The following is a 22,862-nucleotide window of genomic DNA, read 5'->3' on the forward strand; positions in this document are numbered from 1 at the left end:
TCCTGAATATGAAGTTAATGGATCCAAAATCCCACATTGCAGTAACATTTGTTATCATCTCAAAGTAAATTAACAAACTTGAATTGGTTCAAACTCACATCACTTGGTACACCATTCTCTGATTCATTTATCTCATTAAAACTGAGTGGGCCCTTTATACATGGTTAACACTGGTGTCGTGTAACAGCGAATTTCTGCTTATTTTTACGAGTTAACTACCCCTGTCAGAGCTATCAGTGAGCAGAGAAATGTACTGTTTATAACCTACATTCGTGGTAATGATTATTGTAATACTCTCTAATTTAACCAAACACTCCTGATGTACCCAGACAGTTACCTGCAATGGTTTAGATGTTGAGGATTTTTTTTTAAAAAAGTATGGACTGTCCTGTTCTAGTTCATTAGATGCTCTTTCAAAAGTTTACCTAGGTGTTATGTATCACTGCCAACTCACTTTTTGTTTCTCAGGCACACAGCTTTCCTTTACTATGCATTTTAAAAAATTTGAAAAAAAAGATGCAAGGAGAGACATTCTGCAATGTCAGGAGGTGCTTCTAATCTCCGGGTCCAAACTGTTTAGTGATATCCACTCACATTCTGAACATAATCACTTTAGTCCTGCTCCATATTAGGTTGCCTAAATGGAATTTAGAAACGCAGATTAGACATGGGATGTTATTTTGTAAAGTGAGAGAGACGTTGAGTGACAGCAAAAATAAAGTCACTCATTTTGTTGGTTAATAATATGATTGAAGTTCTTTTTAGCTTTATCTGCTTGTGGTGGAATGTAGAATTAAAGGGAGTTAACTTCTAATTGAATATTCTGAATATAATCACTTTGGACACGCTCTGTATTCAGTTGCCTAAATTGAATTTTGAAATGTTTAGTATGAATTACATGTTATTTTGTAGTGGGACAGAGACTGGCAGTGTCCTGGAAAAAAAAACTCAATTGTTTTCCTAGCTAGTAATACGTTTGAACTTCGATTTTAGTTTTATCTGTTTGTGAATGAATGTAGAAATAAAGGGAGCTAACTTCCGAATGAATTTATTTTAAAACAAAATACTTGCAACTATCATGTGAAATAGACCTGAAGGTACTCAATTTTACTTCCACCATTTAAAAAAAAACTCCCAAAGAAGCTATTCAGCAAAATAAATATCCCAAGATGTGTATATATCCATGTTTAAGCATAACCTCGTAAAGACATGCGCCCATGTGTTGGGGCTGTGCAAGCTGAGACCAGGATCCAGTCTCAGTCTCCAGCAGGAAACCAACAGGCGGAAGCTGTGAGCCTGCCCTTTCCGATAGCCATATAAATCCTAGGCACTGGACCGTAATTCAACACTCCTGGGTCGGCTTTGTTTCGAAAGATCTTGACAGAACCGCTTCCCAGATAGTTATCAGAATGATTGTGTCGACAATTTTTCTCAGTTTATTACTGACTTTCTTATCATGTGAGTGTTTTTTTGTTTAAGTCTGTCTTTGTTGCTGTCTCAATGTTAGTCTACCTCAGGAATGTAAAAGTAATGCTCATGGTTTATTTCTTGTCTTTTTTAAAGGTGTCCAGTCGGAGGTTGTTTTGACCCAGCCAGAGGCAGAGACTGGCCGTCCCTCAGGCAGCCTGAAACTGACCTGTAAAACCAGCGGGTTCGATCTCAGCAGCAGCTACATGAGCTGGGTCCGCCAGGTTCCCGGCCAGGGTCTGGAGTGGCTGGTTAGCTACTATGGTTCATCCAGCAATAACTATGCACCAGCGATTAAGGGTCGATTTAGTGCGTCCAAAGACACTTCAAAGAACATTTTCGCGTTGGAGATGACTAACCTGAAGATCGAAGACACCGCCATCTATTACTGTGCAAGTGGGTCACAATGCTGTGCACAGCGACATCCTCATACAATAACCACTGACAAGGATTTATCTCAAATTGGTGATTTCTACCGTGGCAGGAGCGAGAAATAATGTGAGATGCAATTTAAACACAATCCAGTCGTGCTAGTTTGTACAAATGTATAATTGTTTTCTACCTTCTTCGTGTTGATTGTCAAGTTAAATGCAGACCAAACCTGGAAAAGTATTCCAAGCTTTCAAAATACAATGAATAGTAAAAGCTGAAATAATGCACCAAATCATTTTTAGAGGAGTCTGAATCACTGCTTTCTAGGAAGTGAAGAAATTATTTGCATTTTACAGTTTACAGTCTGTCATAGTATTTGACACAACGTGTCTCACAGTGATATAGCTGGTACTATCTTGATTACTGGGGCCAAGGGACCATGGTGACAGTGACTTCAGGTAAGAACTTTGAACATTCTTAGTGACTTTTTAAAAACTTTCCATTCATGTGACTAATTTCTGAATTAAATGAAACTCAGATTCTGTGCTGAGTTTGGTTTGGTTCGGATTGATTTTTGTTCAGACTGATTATAGACTTCAGTTAAGGCTCAGCAAATAGTTAAAATGGTGATGATGGAGTCATTTGCTCAGTGTATCTCTTTTTTTTGATCAGATGGACATTCTATGTGGCTGGGTTACTTGAAACACCTAATGTCTCTTAATCAGTCAGCTATAAATAATGTTTAATGTCAGTGACACCCTGACTGTGAGTTTTATTATCAACAACAAATGCTACGAATTCATAGATGTTCAAGATATTACCAAACATGACTAAAATATGCTAAAATATCATTATTCATTTCTTGAATATATGTTCTTACCATGATTATATTTTCTCATTTATTTTGTTAATTTTGTTGATGACAAGCAGGTTAGAAACTGTCATCAAAGTTTCTTGCGGTGCTATATTGCATTCTGTTGATTAGATTCGGAGTTTGTTTTACTGTTGAATTGAGTTGATTGGATTTTGGCTTTGTTTTAGTTGATTCGGGTTGAACTGTGTTGATTGGATTCTGACTTTGTTTTTACTTGGTTTTGTTGAATTGTGTTGATTGACTTTTGAAATTGTTTTATTTGATTCTGTTGAATTGAATTGGTTGGATTCTGATTATGTTTCATTCAAATCTGTTGTTTTGAGTTGATTGGATTCTGATTTTATTTTCCTTGATTCTGTTGAATTGAGTTGATTGGATTCTTATTCAGTTTGTGAAATTGATCTGCGTTTTCATGCTTTCTGAATCGAAGTTTTCTTTCTGGTGAGGAGATTGACTCTCTGGAATACTTTTCATTACCAATATTTGTGAAGTTCTTTTGTTTTTCATGAATCATTTCTGCATTTGTTAAACTTATATGACACATTTTTCTCTGCTTGATTGAAAACAGGACATCCATTTGTAACGGTCTGAAAAACAACTTAAGGCAGAAACCCAGCTGTGTGAGAAATGAAAAAAAACGAGTTTTTAATGGATTGACTTTTAAAAAAAAACTCCGTTCTAATTGTAAACGAACTGAATTTTGTTTTGAGTAGCCTCATTCAAAATAAAATTTGGGACCTAAATCTGAAACTGCAGAATTGATCAGATCACGTAATTGAAACTAACTTAAAATTATAATGTGGTAATATTTGTCCATTCAGTAATTTTGTTTTGACCATGAGGTGATTAATCAATATATGCCTTCAACCCCACTCTACTGTGCGCTGCACAAGATTGTCATGATCAGGAAGGGTGTGCAGGTTAGAAATAAATTGAACTATTGCCAGAAACGTTACAGCTTTAAGTGTTAAGTCCCCTCAAAACAAGGTTGCTATTATGACCTGTTATTTCTATTCAATTTAATCATTAGTTTGCTTGATTCTGAGCAGCTTTGTTAGACTTCAATTTGGTTTTATTTGTGAGGTGACATCATGTCCTTGGTTCTGTCGAAAATGTTTGCAGAGCTAGTTCTGCTGCAAACATACCGTGCTGTGATCTGGTGATCGTTGATCTGTTGAGGAGGGACTGTGCTTGGGTAACATTAAATGTGTTATATTTGGGAAACCGTTTCTGGTTTCTACATTGTTTTTGCAATGTTAACACGGTTGGTGACAGTGAACTGCTCTTTCCTCATTCAATGCAATCAGCATGCGAGTTAAAATTTCATAAAGTCTATGATAAAGTGAAAGGCAAATCGCACAGGTTTTAGAAATGAAGGGAAAACAGATACCTTCAGGTGCTATTTTTACTTAAAATAAATAATTAAGGATTAATCTAATCCATGCTTTACAATCCAAATTCGAAACTCAACTATCTAGTTCAATCACAAGGTCTGTCTTTAAACAGTTTACAAGTCATAGAGAAATATAAATAGAATTTCAAAAGTCGAATGTTCTAATTGTTCTTGCTCTTGAGCAAAAATACCATGACTGTGCTATAATTGATCAAGAAACACCTTTCAATTCCGCTGTACACTACATACATATTTTTCTGGCTGGAAAAGATCATTGGCAAAGACCATTTGGAAATTCTGCTCAATTCTATGAAGAACAGATCAGTTTCACTGCTTTGATCAGTTTCACATATAACTTGAGTTAATTAATTGTTATGTCCCTGATTAAACTGGATTTGCAGGATAAAAATAAAACATTAACTGAATTATTTAACCTGCACAGTGCTTTAGGTGTTCCCAATCTGTGCATTTTAAATAAATAGTTACATTTTACAACAAAATATCAACTGAAGAGTCATTCTTCGGGAAACAACTGCTATAGTGAATTATGTGACCAACCAAATTTCGAATTAATTAAAGTAATCCACTCATGAACTCCAGGGCAGCATGGTGGCTCAGTGATTGGCATTGCTGCCTCACAGCGCCAGGGTCCCAAATTTGATTCCACCCTCGGGTGACTGCCTGTGTGGAGTTTGCACATTCTCCCTGTGTCTGTGTGGGTTTCCTTCGGGCGCTGTGGTTTCCTACCACAGTCCAAAAGATGTGCAGGTCAGGTGATTGTGCAGTTTAGCACAGCCCTAGTGTTCAGGGATGTCTAGGTTAGGGTGCATTAGTCAAGGACAAATATAAATTAGGGGGAATGGGTCTGGGTGGGCTACTTACTGTTCAGAGGGTCAGTGTGGAATTGTTGGGCCAAATGGCCTGTTTCCATACTGTAGGAACTCTCCTCTTAAAACCATGGGAGTACTTGCTGCAAACGCAGAAAATTCATTTTACATCGATGTGTTCAGGCGTATGCAGAGTTCACAAATTTGCAGAAGACATGAACTAGAGGATAACAGAGCACATTGTTTATTCAAACACTGAAAATAGAGTAATATTTATTTTAATTAATATACTTGATCGATTTATTGCAATGTAGCGATCTGAAGGAATCTGCTCACTTTAGTTCAGTGTAACAATCATTTAGATTAGATTTCCTGCAGTATGTATCAGGCCATTTGGCCCAACAAGTCCACACCGACCCTCTGAAGAGGAACCCATCCAGACCCATTCCCCTACCCTATATTTACCCCTGACTGATGCACCTAACACTATAGACAATATAGCATGACCAGTTCACCTGACTTGCACATCTTTGGATTTTGGGAGGAAATCCACACAGACACAGGGGAGATTGTGTAAACTCCACATAGGCCGTCACCCGAGGCTGGAACCGAGCCTGGGTACCTGGATCTGTGAGGCAGCAGTGCCCACATTTACTTAGACATCCGTTAAAGTGGGCAACTCCAGACAGAAGCATGTTTTCAATTCATACCTTTTTCAACATTTTAGTTCATTACAAGCAGTTAACAAGAAAATAACCTTGCCCTAATTCCTTCAACAGAAATGCTTTCCACACTGGAATGCAGTATTATTTATGCAGTGCATGCAAAATCTCCACAATTCGAGGAACGTTTTAAGAATATGTAAAAATAATTTAGAGAATAATCCATTTCCTCCAGATCTGTGCTTTAATTGGCGATATTTCCCACCTCAATAATTTTGTTAAATACAATGACTTATTAAGTTTATGAACTCAGTGGTTATTTATGTTCATTGTGAACACATTCTCGTTCACATTAATCCACTGGTTAGTTCCTCTGATGAATATTCAATTACAGTGAATATATTTGACGTGAGGAGTTGAGCAATGTATCCTCTGGGATTAAGTCTGTTGTACAGTTTGTTTCAGTGTTATCTCTGACTAACTTGTCCACGGTCCTGACCATTTATAAATTGTCCAGTTCGGATACCTGAATCTCAGACAGTTCAATTTTATCTCGCGCTTCAAAACCACTTTTATCTGCCAGAAATACAATATTTGATTAGGTGCCTCAGAATTGAGAGCCCTGACTAAGTTGTTCCAATCAGAACGAACGTTTCAGGAACAAAAGGCAGATAGCAAGAGTTTTGAAATTGGTTGTTGACAACAAGAGATATTTGATTGAGCGAGGCAGAGGGAAATATGCTGCATATTTTCTTTGTGCCTCAGTTATGCAGGAGATGTTTCATGGCACAATGTAAAATCAGAATTTTTTTTGCATCTTATTATTTGAAAACTTATTATCAGCTTTTAATGTTACTGGCGATGGTCTTATTACACTTCAAAATATTTTAATCTTTTTCAAACTAAGTAGACCGTCTGGTGCAGCAACATTCACAGGGGAAAGAGGAAGGGAGTTCGAGGTTGGAATCTAGTGACAGTGAATTGATGGCAATGCAATTCCTAGTTTTATTGCTCTGTAGTTCCCATTGAGTTTGAACAATTTGGAGCAGCTGTCAAAGTATTCTTGGATAAATGTTGAAATGTTACTTTCATTGTACAAACATTCTGGAACAATCCCTGGTTGTTGGAAGGTGTTAATAACTAACATGGTTTATAAACTGTCAAAACAGGTGAGCTGTGTTCTCCGTGATAGTGTCGAGCTCATTGTGTTCAGGTCTGTTGTGATGTTGTGGTAGGGTCCCTGATTCTGTGCCAGGTGGCCTGTGTTCACTTACAACCTATTAGAGAGGTATGTAACACCATCTCTTATCAGGTTACTTCAGTACAAGAAAGCAGATTGAGATGTTTGGGTGTTTGTTGGAATTCCACTCACAGAGGCCACTGAAATCTATTCAATCGCTGTCCTGACTTGTGTCTCTTAGACATTAAACAGAATTTTGGTGGTTAGCAGCTTTTTCCAGATCAATATTTGTTCACAAGCTTTTGGGCATCGCTAGATGGGGTTAATGGAGTAAGTGCTCAAAGAAATCCCAGCTTTTGACTTGCTGTCCTAACAATATCATTTATAAATAATCCCGAATGAAACATTTTCAAAGTATATTTGATGAGATTTTGCTTAGGCTGTTTTACTTTATATTAAACCAGTGCTGTAGCTGAATTTGATTGTTCAGTACTGTGGGGGTTTCTGTTGAATCCAACACTTGCAGCAGATGGTGATAGCTTTTCAGTTGGTCTTCCATTGCTATCTCAGACCATCCAGTACCTCTGCTAAGAATCCTTTTTTCAACAGGAGTCAAGCCAACGGAATCACTGTTTATCTCAACGGGTGTGAGCTCTTGTGCCAAAAACATGAAAACAATTTGGTGAAGAGGGGGTCTCTGGATGGGAAAGGTTAAACTTGCCTTCTCTCCACAGGAGCTGCTAGACCTGCTGAGTTTCTTCAGACGTTTCTGTCTTTATTTTGGTTTTCTAGCATTTAAAGTTTGTTGTTTCATTGAAAAACGTTCTGTTCGATTAAACACGTTCTTCAGAGAAAGGATGCATTTGAACAAATTGCAAATGTTCAGAGATATTATTGAATTTGAGTGCCCTGATCTCGAGCTGTAGTTTCACAAGAAACTATTATGAAGTAACAACACACTGCAGAGTGCAGTGGCTGCTGTAATTGGGTGGAAGTTATTTTGATCACTCAAATAGAGAATGTCAGTGATCCCGTTCAAAATAATCAACAGAAGTTTTTTTTAAAGCATGTGTGAAACAATTAATTTATCGAAATATTTTAATCAAAAGTATTCACGGCCAGTGCTAGCTTAATGAATGACACAATGATAGGAAGGTAGGAACAAGAGGAGGGCACTCAGCCCCTCTAGTTGTTCCCCCACTTACTTAGATCATGGTGCATCTGTGAGCTCAATCCACAGATCTCCCTTTGGCTAAAGCTCTTTAACACCTTTGTTTAACAAGCAAAAGCTATCCCAGATTTACTGATTTGACTGCCCATAACAAAGGGAGACACCATTTCTGAAAGACATTCCTGTGAGTACTGTGACACAATGAGGTTGGGATTAATTGCTCATGAAAGTAAACTTTAAATATCTGACAATTTCCAATTGAAACATCCCAATCATCATATTTCATTAATTTAACACTATACTTCCCTGGAATCAAGAAATATAATGTGTGATTGCCTTGCTAAAAATGAGGAGAAAGTGAGGACTGCAGATGCTGGAGATCAGAGCTGAAAATGTGTTGCTGGAAAAGCACAGCAGGTCAGGCAGCATCCAAGGAGCAGGAGAATCGACGTTTCGGGCATGAGCCCTTCTTCAGGAAGGGCTCCTTGGATGCTGCCTGCTCCTTGGATGCTGCCTGACCTGCTGCGCTTTTCCAGCAATACATTTTCAGCAGTTGCTAAAAATGAGGGAAGCTTCATTCCTATTATATGATTAAGAAATAGCTCTGTTCATTCAGTGAAAACACAGTCAAATCACTCAAAAGGAAACCATGATTTGGAGATGCTGGTGTTGGACTGGGGTGTACAAAGTTAAAAATCACACAACCCCAGGTTATAGTCCAACAGGTTTAATTGGAAGCACACTAGCTTTTGGAGTGACGCTCCTTTATCAGGTGATAGTGGAGCGTCACTCCGAAAGCTAGTTTTCTTGGTGTTGTGTGATTTTTAAAAAAAGGAAATCATGTCATCTTGTGTAGACACACAAGTGCCTCAAATAATTTTCAATTCTTCTAGTGGTTGTTTGAATCTCGAGACAGGTGTGGAAGTGTCAGACTTTTTATATCGCCTTGAGAAACAAGTTGTCATCAGTCTATTTGAATTGCTGATGTTTGTGTGGTATTAGCATATTCACAGCGCTGTTTGGAAGTAAGTCCCATGGCTGTGATTGAGGAAGAGGAAACGGGCAGGGAAATAGTTGAGAGTTAAGTTGAAGTCTGATATGGAGGAAAGCTTCACATGCATGTGTGCCCTTATCCTCAAGGATCACAATTTTGGAATATGCTGCCGAACGGACATGTCAGCATGCAAAATGGAAGCTGAAGAAGGCATCTCGGCCTCTCTAGAAGGCTATTCCATTCATGGGATCATCATTAATCTTGCTGCTCATCAATCTTCCCAACACACTGATAACATTGAACCTGATTGTTTACTGTTCAACACAAGAATGGTGAATTCGTTTGGAATTCTCCACCACAGAAATTCATAGATTCAAGACTCATAGATTCTTGAAAGCGTTGTCTCAAGTACCTAGTGTGTTGAAGGTGTTTGGCGCACATACCTTCATTGGTCAGAGCACTGAGTGCAGGAGTTAGGGCTTCATGTTGTAATTGTCCAAAACATTGGAATGAACTGCCAGAGGAAGTGGTAAATGCAGAGCTAGGTCCCACATTGAGAAGCCATTTGAACAGCTACAGGAACTGGATAGGTCTGGATGGATATGGGCCAAAGGCAGGCAAGTGGAATGAGTTTAATTTGGGAACTCCGGTCAGCATGGATGGGCTGGACCAAGGGAACTGTTTCGGTGCTGTACGACTTTATGTCTCACTGACTTTATGGTGGATAGGCTCAAAGTTGGAAGGTGGTGAGCAAGTGAGGGGCTAGATTGGGCATGTGGGAAAGTTTGGGCTGGTAGGCTGGCTGCTGGGTAAGCTTGCGTGCACTCTGTCTGGCAAGGTGGCATCAAGGGAAATGGTAATGGTCACAGGATAATTTGGTCGAATTGTGCTTGGTAGGTGAGGGGTAGTTTGAGCTGAAATGCAGGAGGTCTGTCTTTGCCAGGCTGGTTTATGGAGAGGTGGGCAGGATGCCAGGCTGGTTAGTGTAGAGATGGGCAGGGTGCCAGGATGTTTCAGGGGGTGGAAGGTCACTGTAATGAAGTGACAGGTGGACGTGTTGTCAAAATACAAAGCTCAGAGTCTGGCAAAATGGTAGGTTGTAAAGCACAGATGCCAAAGGAGCTAGGATGCAATGTGCACAGGTTGTCTTGGGTAAGGTGAGAGGTCAGTGATCAAGGGCTGAGGTCATGTCTTGGGTAGTGGGCTTTTGTCAGAGGTTGTGGAAATGATGGTGTCAGGTCCAGTCAGGGCCAGGTTCACCATGGACCAGGTACAGGGCGGCAGGAGTGTAAATGACTGAAAGGAATTGAGATCATATGTCCATCTGGAATATAGAATATAGAACATTACTGTGCAGTACAGGCCCTTCAGCCCTCGATGATTCCACAGGTCAGTGTAAAAATCTGAAGCCTATCTATCCTACACTATTCCATTTTCATCCATATGTTTATCCAATGACCTTTTAAATGCCCTTAAAGTGGGCGAGTGTACTATTGTTGCAGGCAGTGCGTTCCATGCCCCTACCACTCTCTGAGTTAAGAAACAACCTCTGACATCTGTCATCTATGTCCTCTCCTGCTAGCCATCACTATTCAAGGAAAAAGACTTTCACTGTCCACCCTCTGTTTATCTTTTATGTCTCAATTAAGTCAACCTTCTTCTCTCAAACAAAAACAGCCTCAAGACCCTCATCCTTTCCTCATTAAACCTTCCCGCCATACCAAACAACATCCTGGTAAACCTCCTCTGAACTCTTCCAAAGCTTCCACATTCTCTCTATAATGTGGCGACCAGAACAGTACACAATACTCCAAGTGCAGCCACACCAGAGTTTTGTACAGCTGCAACCTTACCTAGTGGTTCTGAAACTCAGTCCCTCTATCGATGAAAGCCAGCACAAAGTATGCCTTCTTAACAACTCTATCAAACTGGCTGGCAACTTTTAGGGATCTGTGTACATGGGCACCGAGATCTCTCTGCTCAGCTACACTGTCAATATGGATTGCCTTGGATGTGTTTTGTGTGATAGGGGGTTGTGTGTTCCGGGCATGAATGGGTGTATAGCAGGGTGGGGTTTGTCAATGTGAGTGGAAATTTAGGTCTAGGCAGAGTAAGTGCAGTGGTTAGTCTGAGAGATGAGGTTTGGTGGTGAACTGCGTATCAGTTTGATAGTTATTAAAGTTAAAGATTACTTGTTCATTTCTCAAATCATATTTACATAAATACTCAGCTGTAACACTCCAAAGTCTCTGAACTTTAATGGTCCTCCATTTTTCAGAGGCCTCCAGAATTCAGATCATTGTAAATTAGATGTTTCAACTTCCAGACAATTGGCCTGAGTTCAGCCGTGGCAGCCATCCTCCCCGTCCCAGTGCACAGCTCCTGCCTGTGCTGCTGCTGCTGCAGTGACCTTCCTCCCAGAGAGAACATTCTGTCTTGCATTGATAAGTGAGGAAGGCTCACTGGACCTGATTTCCAAGTATGGGGATGGCAAACACGAGGGGACACAACTTTAAAGTGAGGAGAGATAGGTATAAGACAGATAGCAGAGGTAGTTTCTTTACTCATTGAGTAGTAAGGGTATGGAGTGCTTTGCCTGCAATGGTGGTAGATTCGCCAAGTTTAAGTACATTTAAGTTGTCATTGGACAGGCCTATGCATGTACATGGAATAGTGTAGGTGGGATGGGCTTCATATTAGTATGTCAGGGCAGCGCAACATCGAGGGCCGAAGGGCCTGCACTGCACTGTGATGTTCTATGTTCTATGATTCACTCTGATTTCTCTCCGGGGGTACTGCCAGCTGTTGGGTATTTCCAGCAGCACGGTACCTAGTGGGGCGGCACGCTGGTTCCATGGTTAGCGCTGCTGCCTCACAGTGCTAGGGACTCTGGCTCCATTCCAGCCTCGGGTGACTGTCTGTGTGGAGTTGGCACTTTCTCCCCATATCTGTGTGCATTTCCTCCCACAGTCCAAATCTGTACAAGCTGGGGAAATTGCAAATGTTGTGTTCAGTGATTGGGAGGTTAGATGCATTAGTCAGGGTTAACCGTAGCATAATAGGGTAGAGGAATGGGTCTGGATGCGTTTCTTTTCAGAGGGTGGGTGTGGACTTGTTGGGCCAAATGGCCTAATTGCACACACTGTAGAATTTCGATGAATCTGCATTTCCTTGGTTTGTATTTTGTGAAACTTCTCTGCTCTTCACAGCAATCCAATGAAAGTGTCAATTGGTGAGATCTTCAAACAGTTACTGGGGTGGGATCAGGATGTTCTTCTTCCTAAATGATATGGCAATGGTCAAGGTCGAGGGCATGTTTCTCAAGAGGGAACCAATGATCATGATCAGCAACTGGTAGGAAACAAAAATAAACTCCAGTTATGCTGCAGACTTCAGCGGGAGCATACTGGCAAACGGTTACAGCTGAGGATACATTTGAGTAACTGATAAGGTCAAATTAACAGAAACTAACATGCTCAATTGGTCATTCTATTGTAGAGACACCATCTCCCCCCACGCTTTATGGCCTGGCCTCCTCCTGTGAGGAGCACAGCACCGGTTCGACAATCTTTGGTTGTTTGGTGATGGACTATTCCCCAGACGTCACCAAGGTAACCTGGAAGAAAGGTGGGGTGCTAATCACGAATGGTGGATTGAAGACTTACCCATCAGTGAGAAACAAGAAGGGAACCTACACCCTGAGCAGCCAGTTAACCCTGCCCGGGTCAGCGGTAGATTGCCCCAGCAAAATCTACTGTGAGGTTCAACACAGCGGGTCTCACAAGAGCAAAGAAATGCCATGTGGTACGTATTGTGGGAACTGAGATAAACAGAGCATCTGGCATTAATATGAATAAGGCATTATTTATAACCATTTTCACAGAATCACCTTATACAGTACAGGAAAAAGGCCCTTTGATCCATCCAGTTTACGCCTATCAATAACAGCCACCTAACTATTCCAGTCTCATGTGCCAGCACATGATCCATTGCCTTGTGTGACTTGCCCTTGCAAGGATGCATCTCAATACTTCATACTTATTATGAGGGGCTCAGTCTCTACATGACTTATAGGTGCTGAGCTCCAGGCTAACACCACCCTCTGTTTGATTTTGTTTTCCCCTGAGATCCACTTGGAACCTCCTGGCCTTACCTTCACCCTGTGCCCCTGAGGCATTGATCTCTCCATCAAGGGGAAAGGTTTCATCCAGTTTACCCAGTCTATGCCTAAAATAATTCTAGACATCATGATAATCTTCTCCCTAATTCTCCTCTGCTCCAAGGAAAACCCCTGTCTATCTCATCTAGTTTCATAACTAAAACCCTCCAACCCAGGCAAGATCCTGGCAAATCTCATCAATAATGCCTTCAGTGTAATCACATTCTTTCGATAACATGCACACAACGCTTCAGTATGGCCTAACCAGTGTTCTATCAAGTTCCAGTATCATCTCCCGATTCTTCATTGTCAATGTCTAGGCTAATAAAAGCAAATATCCTCCCACCTCCTTAGTCTCTTTATCCAGACGACACAGTACTATAGGGGATCGGTGGGTACATGCACCAAAGATCCTCAGGCCTTTCCAGGGTTCCACCATTCAAAATGTCATACCTCACAGATTCTTCTGCCGAATTACATTACCTTACATTTATCCAGAATAATTTCCATTTGCAACTTCTCTTCACATACAACCAACCCTTTTATATCCTCCTACAATCTAAAGCCATAATGCTCATGACTTACCAACATGACAGTTTTCATTTCATCTGTGAATTCACTGGTTAATCCTCCTAAATTTGAGTCTCAATCATTGGTATGTAAGAGAAATAACGTGGAAATCAACCCCAATCCCTACAGAACACCAGGAGACATAGATTCCCAGTCACCCAGACACCCGATGACTATTATCCCCTGCTCCCATCACTCAGCCAGTTCTCGATCCAATCTGTCAAATTAACTCGGATCCCATTGGCTCTGATTATTGCTATCATCTGGACATCGAGTTATCTCTCTGAAAACTACTATCAAATTGTTACACATGACTTTCTCTCAATAAAACTATGCTGAAAATTGTTGATTTATCTTCCAAATGAAGACTAATTTCACTTTTCAATAGTTTCCCTACCACTGAGACTAGCCTGACAGATCTGTGTTTTCATTATTTATCCCTTCCTTTGTCCTGCGTAACAGTGCAACGTTGGCTGATCTACACTCACTTGGCACAACTGCTGTGGCCAGACAGTAATTCTAAATTATTGTTAGCGACCCAACTATTTCATCCCTTGCATCGCTCAACCGCTTGGTATACTTTTCATCTGCCCTGGAAATATAACCACTTTTCATTTAGCAAGACAACACAGAACATCACGTCATGTGCCCTAATTTCTGAAAGTACATCACAACACCCCTCCATGATTTCTGTCCCCACATTGTCCCTCTTACTAGTGAACACTGACACAACACATTCGTTTTGACCACAACCTAATCCTCCGGCTCCACTCCAATAATAACACTTAATGGGCATTACTGTTTCCCGAATAATTCTTTTATTATGAATGAGCCTGTAACTTTTAAAAATATTTTCCTTTATTTTGACTCCTATTATTTTCTCATGGTCCCTTTTGCTCTTCTAATTCCTTTGTCTTTCAAACTCCCCCTTGCGCGTTCTGTACTCCATACTAATTTCTATTGTTTTGAGATTTCAGTATAGACAGGAGGCCTCCCTTGTTTCTCCTTATCTCACCCTCCATGCCCTTTGGTATCCAGAGCACGTTACATTCTTGGTCCCATTCAGTGGCTTCCTGGGAAATGTCCTCCCTATGATTTTCCTGTCTCTTTCTTAAATGTTTCACACTGCTCTGACTCAGATTTACCAATAAGTGTCAGCTTCCAGTCCACTCTGGTTAAGTCATTACCTGATCTTACTAAAATTGTCCTTCCCCTTTTCAGAACTTTGGGCCAATTTCTATTCCTTTGCAGTACAATCTGAAATCCAACTGATTTACGATCACTGTCTGCAAAGTGCACCACCATTGATGTTTTACCCACTGGGTCGACTTCATTCCCAAAAGTTAAGTTCAGGTTCACCCCTCTCTTGCAAGGTCTGGATTAAAATTCTCTGTATTAACACATACTTTGTTTAAATATTCTCCTGGGGGCATTTTCAGAATTGTGCTCCCTCTAAACGTTAGACAAAATGAATATCCAAGCCTATGCTGAGGAAGTTAAAAACCTCTTTTCTCATTCCCCTATTTAATTTACATATCTCTGAAATTTATCCATGTATTCGCACTTGGTCTTTTGGATCTATAGTAAGGCCTATCGTGCTCTCCCAGTAGTTATGTTTGCTGTATTTTGGTTTTGAAGTACTGTCCATTTGCCTTTGTTCGAGGAGGTATCTATGATTTCATTTCTCTTTACAGCCTAAAATACTCTTGTCAGAATTGTGACAGAAGCAACATTCCGTGCCGCAAACCCCTGCCCCCATCCTTTTCCATCTTTCCCTGTCTCGCCTGAAGGCACTAAATCCTGGAAAATTGAATGGCCACTCCTGCCCCGCTCTCAATATGTCTCCGTGATAGCAACAGCATCATTTCCTCATTTATGCCGGTAATTCATCTGTCTTGATCATCAGACTCTGTCATTAAAACGAATACCATCCAATGTTGCTATCTCCCTTCTGATGTTACCGGCCTATAGTTTCTATGCCTCCTTGACTCCCTTGCTGTGTCCTATAATTTTAGCCTTTCACATTGTCCTGATGATCTTTCTGTGTGGATCCCAGCGTCTCCAGCACTCTGCACAATTATGATTCTTGTATCCATTAATCACAAGAAACCTTGATATATGAGAACTGATTGTATTTGTTATGAAATTCATCAGATAATTTATGCGATGTGTTTCCTAAAGGTACAGGTCCTCTCCCACCAACTCTTCTCCTAACTGTGAGCTCCAGTGAAGAAATCGCAAGCAGCAAGTTTGCAACTGTCGTTTGTTCAATCATCGATTTCCATCCGAAGGCAATCAACGTGACTTGGTTGAAAAATGGCCGACGCTTGGATTCTGGCTTCTTCACGTCTCCCGTGTGTGAGGCGAACGGGAACTTCTCGGTGACGAGTCGGCTGATGGTCCCTTATGGTGAATGGTACAACAGCGCAGTCTATACCTGCCAGGTCACTCACGAAGAGAACATTCAAAGTAAAAACATCACCGCACTCCAGGGTAAGAGACACATACTGGGAGAGCTACAAATCACTCTGAACTCTGATGTGAATCAAACACACTAATTTATCAGGCGTGGTAAACAGCACGGTACAGCTTCTCATTTCCCAGCATGTCACGTATCTCATTTCAGTTTGAATGTTACATTAGCATTGCTCATAATTCAACATTTTGGCAAGTCAGAAAAGCATGTTTCCTCTCTGTTGAAGGTAGATATATAGACAGTGAGCTTTGTTAAATAGTTTGTTAAATAGTTTGTTGCCTGACCATGCTGGGAGAGGCATTCAGAGTGATGAATCCTTGCCTGGTAGTGGCTTCAAGGATAAGTTTGGGGGTGGAGGGGGGATATTGGAGAGATATCTAATTGAAACATAGAAAATACTGAGAGACTGAGGTCGAGTGAATGTAAATAGATGTTTTGACTGGTAGGCGAGACTAGGATCCAAGGGCACAGTCTCAGGGTCAAAGGGGCACTGTTTAGAACTGAGATGGGGAGGAATTTCTTCAGCCAGAGGGTGATGAATCTGTGGAACTTGTTGCTGCAGAGGGCTGTGGAGACCAGGCCATTGTGTATATTCAAGCCAGAGATGGATCGGTTCTTGTTTAGTGTGGGGAGAAGACCATAGAATGGCTTTAGCCCAAATGTCGATTTTCCTGCTCGTCGGATGCTGCCTGACCTGCTGTGCTTTTCCAGCATCATTCTGATCTAAACTCTGGATTGGCCGAACAGCCTTATTCTGATCCTCTATCTTATGATGTTGTGGTCTCAAAATGACGTGGTTAAAATATGCAGTGACCCTAACTTGAAAATAAATCAAAATGCGTTCAATGCTTCACTCCCTGCTCAGGAATGACCTGTTGGCCTTGGACATTGTACGACATCGATTTTTATCTGGTACTGAGTTCTTTAATTTCATTTATGGGATCAGACCACAGACCAAGTGGGTATCACATTTGATGAACTGGGATAAACGTGATCTCACTGAGCCTCTTTAAGATGCTCTCTGTAATTAGTGGATGAGGCAGGAGAATAAATTCTGGTAAGAATGCTACAATAGGGATGAATGAACGAGGAACTCGAGACAGGCTGATTTAGCCTGGTTTGGGGTGGCGATGTTTACACAGTGGGTAGTGGATGTCTATAAAATATGTGTACATTTCCATCACGTTTGTAGATTAATTTAAGACGCTTTTGTTTTTTTTTTTCTCCCCTGCTCTATGAAGAAATTAAAAAATGCAGCTTGGTAAATAAAGTGAAAGTACAGACCAGTCATGAACTAACTGAATGGAGGGAAAGACTTAAGGAGATGGGTGTCCTTCTCGATATCCAATGCTGTACTCAGTGCTTTGTTTTCAGATCTACTCCAAACTCAGCCCACGAGGAACAATGACATAAATTAGAGAATGACATCACACCAATAACGCAAAGTATTTTTGATCACGTTAAATATAATGAACAGAATTTCCATGGATATTCACTGCTCCTGTAGCACTTTAGAACTCTGCAAAGAGAATAATTATTATTTCTTATAATTTGTCCAAAATTTGGGATATGATTTGGCAGTCAGCGTGACCAGCAGCACTTGCACCTAAGGGTTATGAACATGGAAATGAACTCATTATATTCAGATTACTCTTGTCACAAGTATCAATAGATGGTCTTAAGTGAGAGACAAACTCTGAAAGAAAGGTAATTCCATGGGTTACATCATGGTATCTTCGATGATTTTACTTTTTTCACAGCTTTCACTTGTTACAAAGCCAGTGTTCTTTTGGAATAATTACACAGGGTATGTCACAGGTAATCACAAATGCTTTCACAAATCAAAATACATCGACAAGAGTAAGCATTGTTTCAGCAATGGTTGGAGTTGCCATTTTGAAGGTGGTGTCTTCACCCTGTGAAGAAGTAATCTGAAGATTAGGTGTTTGTATCATAAAGGGGCATTTTTCATTGACTTTGATTTTTGTTTCATAGAAGATACCGAGTGCCACCCTCACACCGTTAAAATCCTCCCACCGCCAATCGAACAAGTCTTACTGGAAGCGACGGTGACGTTAACCTGCGTTGTGTCCAATTTTCTTCCTGGAGTCAGCGTGACCTGGAAACAAGATAAGAAGCCTCTGAGCTCAGAGATTGCTGACCAGCCTGGACAGAATCCCGACAGCGTGATCAGCAAATTAGACATTTCTACTGAAGCCTGGCTGAGTGGTGTTACTTTTGAATGTGTGGTGAACCATCAAAATCTACCGACTCCGCTGAGAGACTCCATCCACAAGGAGAAAGGTGAGCGGTGAGATTAAAACACAAAGCATCCCATGTGTAATCCAGATCCAGTTACATCAATGGCAGGCTTTGATTGGGAATGAACAAACACCGTTGGGAGCATTTATGATGCATCTGAAGGCAGGATAACTAAGTAGCTGATTAAGAAAAAGATGGACCAAAGGATATTGTATTCTGATTAAATCAGATAAGGTGGGAAGAAGCCTGGGTTGTGATGTCACCATCAGCAATGACAGTTGGACAGAATGCCCTTGTTGTGGGCTGGAAACATGGAGGCAACTTTCACATTAAACTTTACTTTTTTTACTGAACAGAATGTGTACTCTTTTAGAAAACAAAAGTGAATAAATCCCAAATTAAAAATGGCGTATTTTAATATTGAGTCAAATTGTGATATTGGTTCAGGATGTTTTTGATTGATTTATATTTGTCTCAAATATTCTGCAGTGATTAATCCGCTGGAGCCATCAGTGTCGGTCCTCCTCCCACCAACAGAAGAAATCTCCGCACAGAGGTTTCTCTCCCTCACCTGTTTAGTGAGAGGTTTCTCCCCCCGAGAGATCTTCGTCAAGTGGACAAACAATGACAAGCCGGTGAATCCCAGTAACTACAAGAACACCGAGGTGATGGCAGAGAGTGACAACACTTCCTTCTTCATCTACAGCCTGTTATCCATTACAGCGGAGGAGTGGGCCAGCGGTGCTTCTTACTCCTGTGTGGTGGGACATGAAGCGATTCCATTGAAGATCATCAACAGAACAGTCGATAAATCCAGCGGTAAACCGAGTTTCGTAAACATTTCACTTGCACTGATGGACACTGTTAATTCATGTCAATAAAAATCTCAAAGTTGCATTTAATAATTCAACAGAAGTAATAAAGTTTCTTTTTCCTCCAGTTGTGAGTTAAATACTGAATGAGTTGTTTCTCACTCTGACTTACATTCCATCTCTGTAGTTAAAGTGGGTTATTAACAGGTCTAGGACAAGTGTCTTGTGCAGTTAATGTTCTCTGCTCAGATACACCCTGGGTCAGAGACAGAGTAAAGCTCACTCATTGCAGGATTCCGCCAAGTACCTTATCCATCCTAAATCCCTCTGTGACAAAATCTGACAATGTCCCTTTTATGTCCAGGGTAGAGCACGAGTTTTGAACTTGGTGTTCTTGATTCCCCTGATTGGACATTCTTATAAAATTCATGGCAGTTTTAAACTGCCACATTGCACCAATTGGAAATGTAAATTTAAGACACTTTAAAATTAAATTTGATTGGAACATACCAATCGTAAAGAGTGCAGAACAGTTTGAATGTAACCGTTGTTTCTGGGGAACTGCCAGGGATCTTGCACCAGTGCATGAGTTGACAGAATGTAGCTTCACTTTCACACCAAAGAGAATCGACAGATAAGTTGTCGTGGAGCAGAGGGGAGGGGAACGATGAATGGTCTGTCCTCTTGCTCCCTGTGCAGAGTTTTCATGGTAGGTGTCCTCTGTAATGTAACCCTGTTACTAACAGGAACAGTCAGCTTCTTGCTTACTGTCCAAAGATTTAACATTTCCATGCAAAATAATACCTTTGAAACATGTTGGACATGCTTGGGCTCTGTTAACAAATGATTAACATTGATTCCCCTAATCCAAAACTGGTGTTTGCATTGTCCCGGTTTGAATTCTGTAGTTTTGTCTCAGTTTTCTGGAGCACATGGGATCAATTCTGGTATTCGAATACCTGATATCATTTTGTTTCACATACAGAACACAAGTAGACATTTTCTAATAAACATATTCAGAAATGTTATCTCTGGGGCAGTGGGGATTTGAACTCACGCCTTTTCTCTCAGAGACAGAAATTCTATCACTGCAACAGAAGAGTTGCTCATAAAACGTTTATCTCTTCACGACGATGGGAAATGTTTCCTACAACACCAAGGTCAAATCTAATTATAGGCAATCCATTAAAATTAGAACAATAAATTAGAATAATAAAAATTGCAGTCTGGTATAAGAACAGATACAGAGAGATGATCGCAAATACACACGGAATGACACATATATGGGCTCTCACCTAAAGACACATATTGATGTGCACACTCAAATGTGCATACAGATAAGATGTCACACATGCATACTCGCACAGAGCCACACATGCAAGTGGTACTTGAACACTCACCTAAGCTCATACAAAAACTCACATACACCAAAAGAAAATTATTTGAACAAATGATCAGGGTACTCACACATAACCATGAGAAATATAGACACACGGTAACACACAAATGGGCATGAATACATATACATTCATACAGCAGAATGCGTACAGACATACACGCATGAACACACAGATACAAATTCCAAAAAATGTCCTTCCACATGTCAACTCATACAGGCACGTAAGTGCACAGAGATAAACATTAATATAATTATTTTCCCATTTTCAGAATCACAAACATACGATGACAGAGGCAGCTTAATTAGTTATTTTTAAACCACATTGATCAGCATGTATACAATGTCACACGTACACACAAATTCCGAGTCTCACATGCAGACACACAAGTGCATAGATCAATAAATAGAGGGGCGTTTATTAAATAAGGATAATGAGCACAAGCATCAGCAAGCATCCACACACAGTAACACAAACAAGCTTCTCAGGAGATGGTTTGGGAAAGATTGCCACACAAGCAGACATCATCATATAAATATAAACATCCACCAAAACATAACATTGCATGCTAACATTTATTAAGCATAACATGAAAATAACCTAGTTTAGGTAGGACCTGAAACAGACACATAAGCACACATTTTAGATAGCACTAATGAAAAGTGAACACTCACAAAGACATTACAAGATAAGCATAGGCAGCAATGAAGTGGCATATTAGCATAATGATGCTTACACAATGTGAAAAGACCAAAATGTACGTACACAAACACATGAGAACACTAGCAGTAAAGGAACAGGAATATGTTTATTCATGCACAGACTCCAACATGGGCAAGAGTGAAGTAAGAGGCACTCATAACCACATACACAAACATTAAGGGGAAACCAAACACACCAAGCAGTAGGTCAAATAAATTAAGGGACACGTGAACAAAAACTTATTCCTAAATATACAGATCCTACAAACAAAAATATGAAGCAATGTCCTGACTGTGATGTCACTTATATTCACGATTTGCCAAGCAATTGGTCACCAATACATAAAGGTGAGAATCACATTTGAACTTTTACTCAGTGATGGCCACAATTTTCAACTAAAGTGCTGTCACAGCCTATATTTAAAATATAATGATATAATTAAAATAATCATTCGTAATAAGCATTCCTCAAATAATAATATCCTTAAATAATAGGTTAAAAAAAATTAAAACATTCTGACATGGACAATGAAGAAAGAACATGTGCAGTCAGTATTTGTAATTTCTTGCTGAGAGTCAATAATGCACTGATGGATACAGATAAGAGTCACACTTGAGAAATACCTGAATGCTTTATGAAGATGTAATGGTCTCTAATTACATGACTTGGATACACATAGATCGATCTGGATCAATAAACGATCTAAATGCGTTCTCTCGGCTTTATATTCATAGATTCAATAGATCGCACTTGGATTGAAGACTATGAGGATGATAACAGCAACATCTGGACAACTGCTTCCACGTTCATCACCTTGTTCTTCCTGAGTATTTTCTACAGCGCTGCCGTCACTCTGGTGAAGGTGAGAATAATCACATCTTTCTCATGCCAAACAGCCCAATATGTTTTGTGAAATCTCTAAGTGTGCCATTGAATAAACATTAAATCTGAAAGTCCCTGATCATAAATATCTGTGTCATTGCTTTATCTCTCTTTTCCAGGTTAAGTGAATGAGTTGTGGACCCCTTTGATGTTCCTGATCTGCTTATCAAGGTCTCTGAATTCCCAATCTACAATCTGTCCTGTTGCTGACTCTCACAGTGAGATCACTTCAGTTTATCAGTGTGTAACTGAGACAATAATTGATGGATTTTCGTTTTTACTTTATATCTTTGAAATGGTTGTGGTTGGAAGAATTTGTAGCTTCCCTGTTGTTTGAAGCCCATTTGTTTTGTTTTTATTTGTTCCTTACTCAGAATGGTTGCCTACCCTTTCTGATGAGCCTTTGTATTCCCTTTCTTGTGACTGTTACTGATGTACAGAAAATTCCCACCTCACAGCGCATGTGTTCTCATCTCAATGTGGCACCCAACCATTATATTCACTTCTGTTAGCTTTTACATCAACTTTTTGGATAAAAATGCTTTCTGAAATGGTTAATAAATCTCGAATGAATATGCACTAACCTTGAGTTTGCTTAATTCTTTCTTCAAGGCCAGTCAGTAATCAAACATTTTCCCACATCCTACTCCTTTCCCAGCCAA

At 40.2% G+C, this 22,862-nt stretch overlaps 1 gene segment (V, D, J or C); it reads left to right on the forward strand.

The window, feature by feature from the left end:
* Positions 1–1,375: 1,375 nt before the first annotated feature.
* On the forward strand, positions 1,376–22,783 carry LOC132806810 (Ig heavy chain C region, membrane-bound form-like). The segment is given in 9 exon segments: positions 1,376–1,458; positions 1,564–1,867; positions 2,245–2,297; positions 12,439–12,744; positions 15,851–16,162; positions 18,141–18,449; positions 18,897–19,226; positions 22,053–22,180; positions 22,320–22,783. Coding segments are annotated over 9 exon segments (1,800 nt in total).
* Positions 22,784–22,862: the final 79 nt, after the last annotated feature.

This window comes from Hemiscyllium ocellatum (assembly GCF_020745735.1).
Source record: "Hemiscyllium ocellatum isolate sHemOce1 chromosome 15 unlocalized genomic scaffold, sHemOce1.pat.X.cur. SUPER_15_unloc_3, whole genome shotgun sequence".
Lineage (NCBI taxonomy): Eukaryota > Metazoa > Chordata > Chondrichthyes > Orectolobiformes > Hemiscylliidae > Hemiscyllium > Hemiscyllium ocellatum.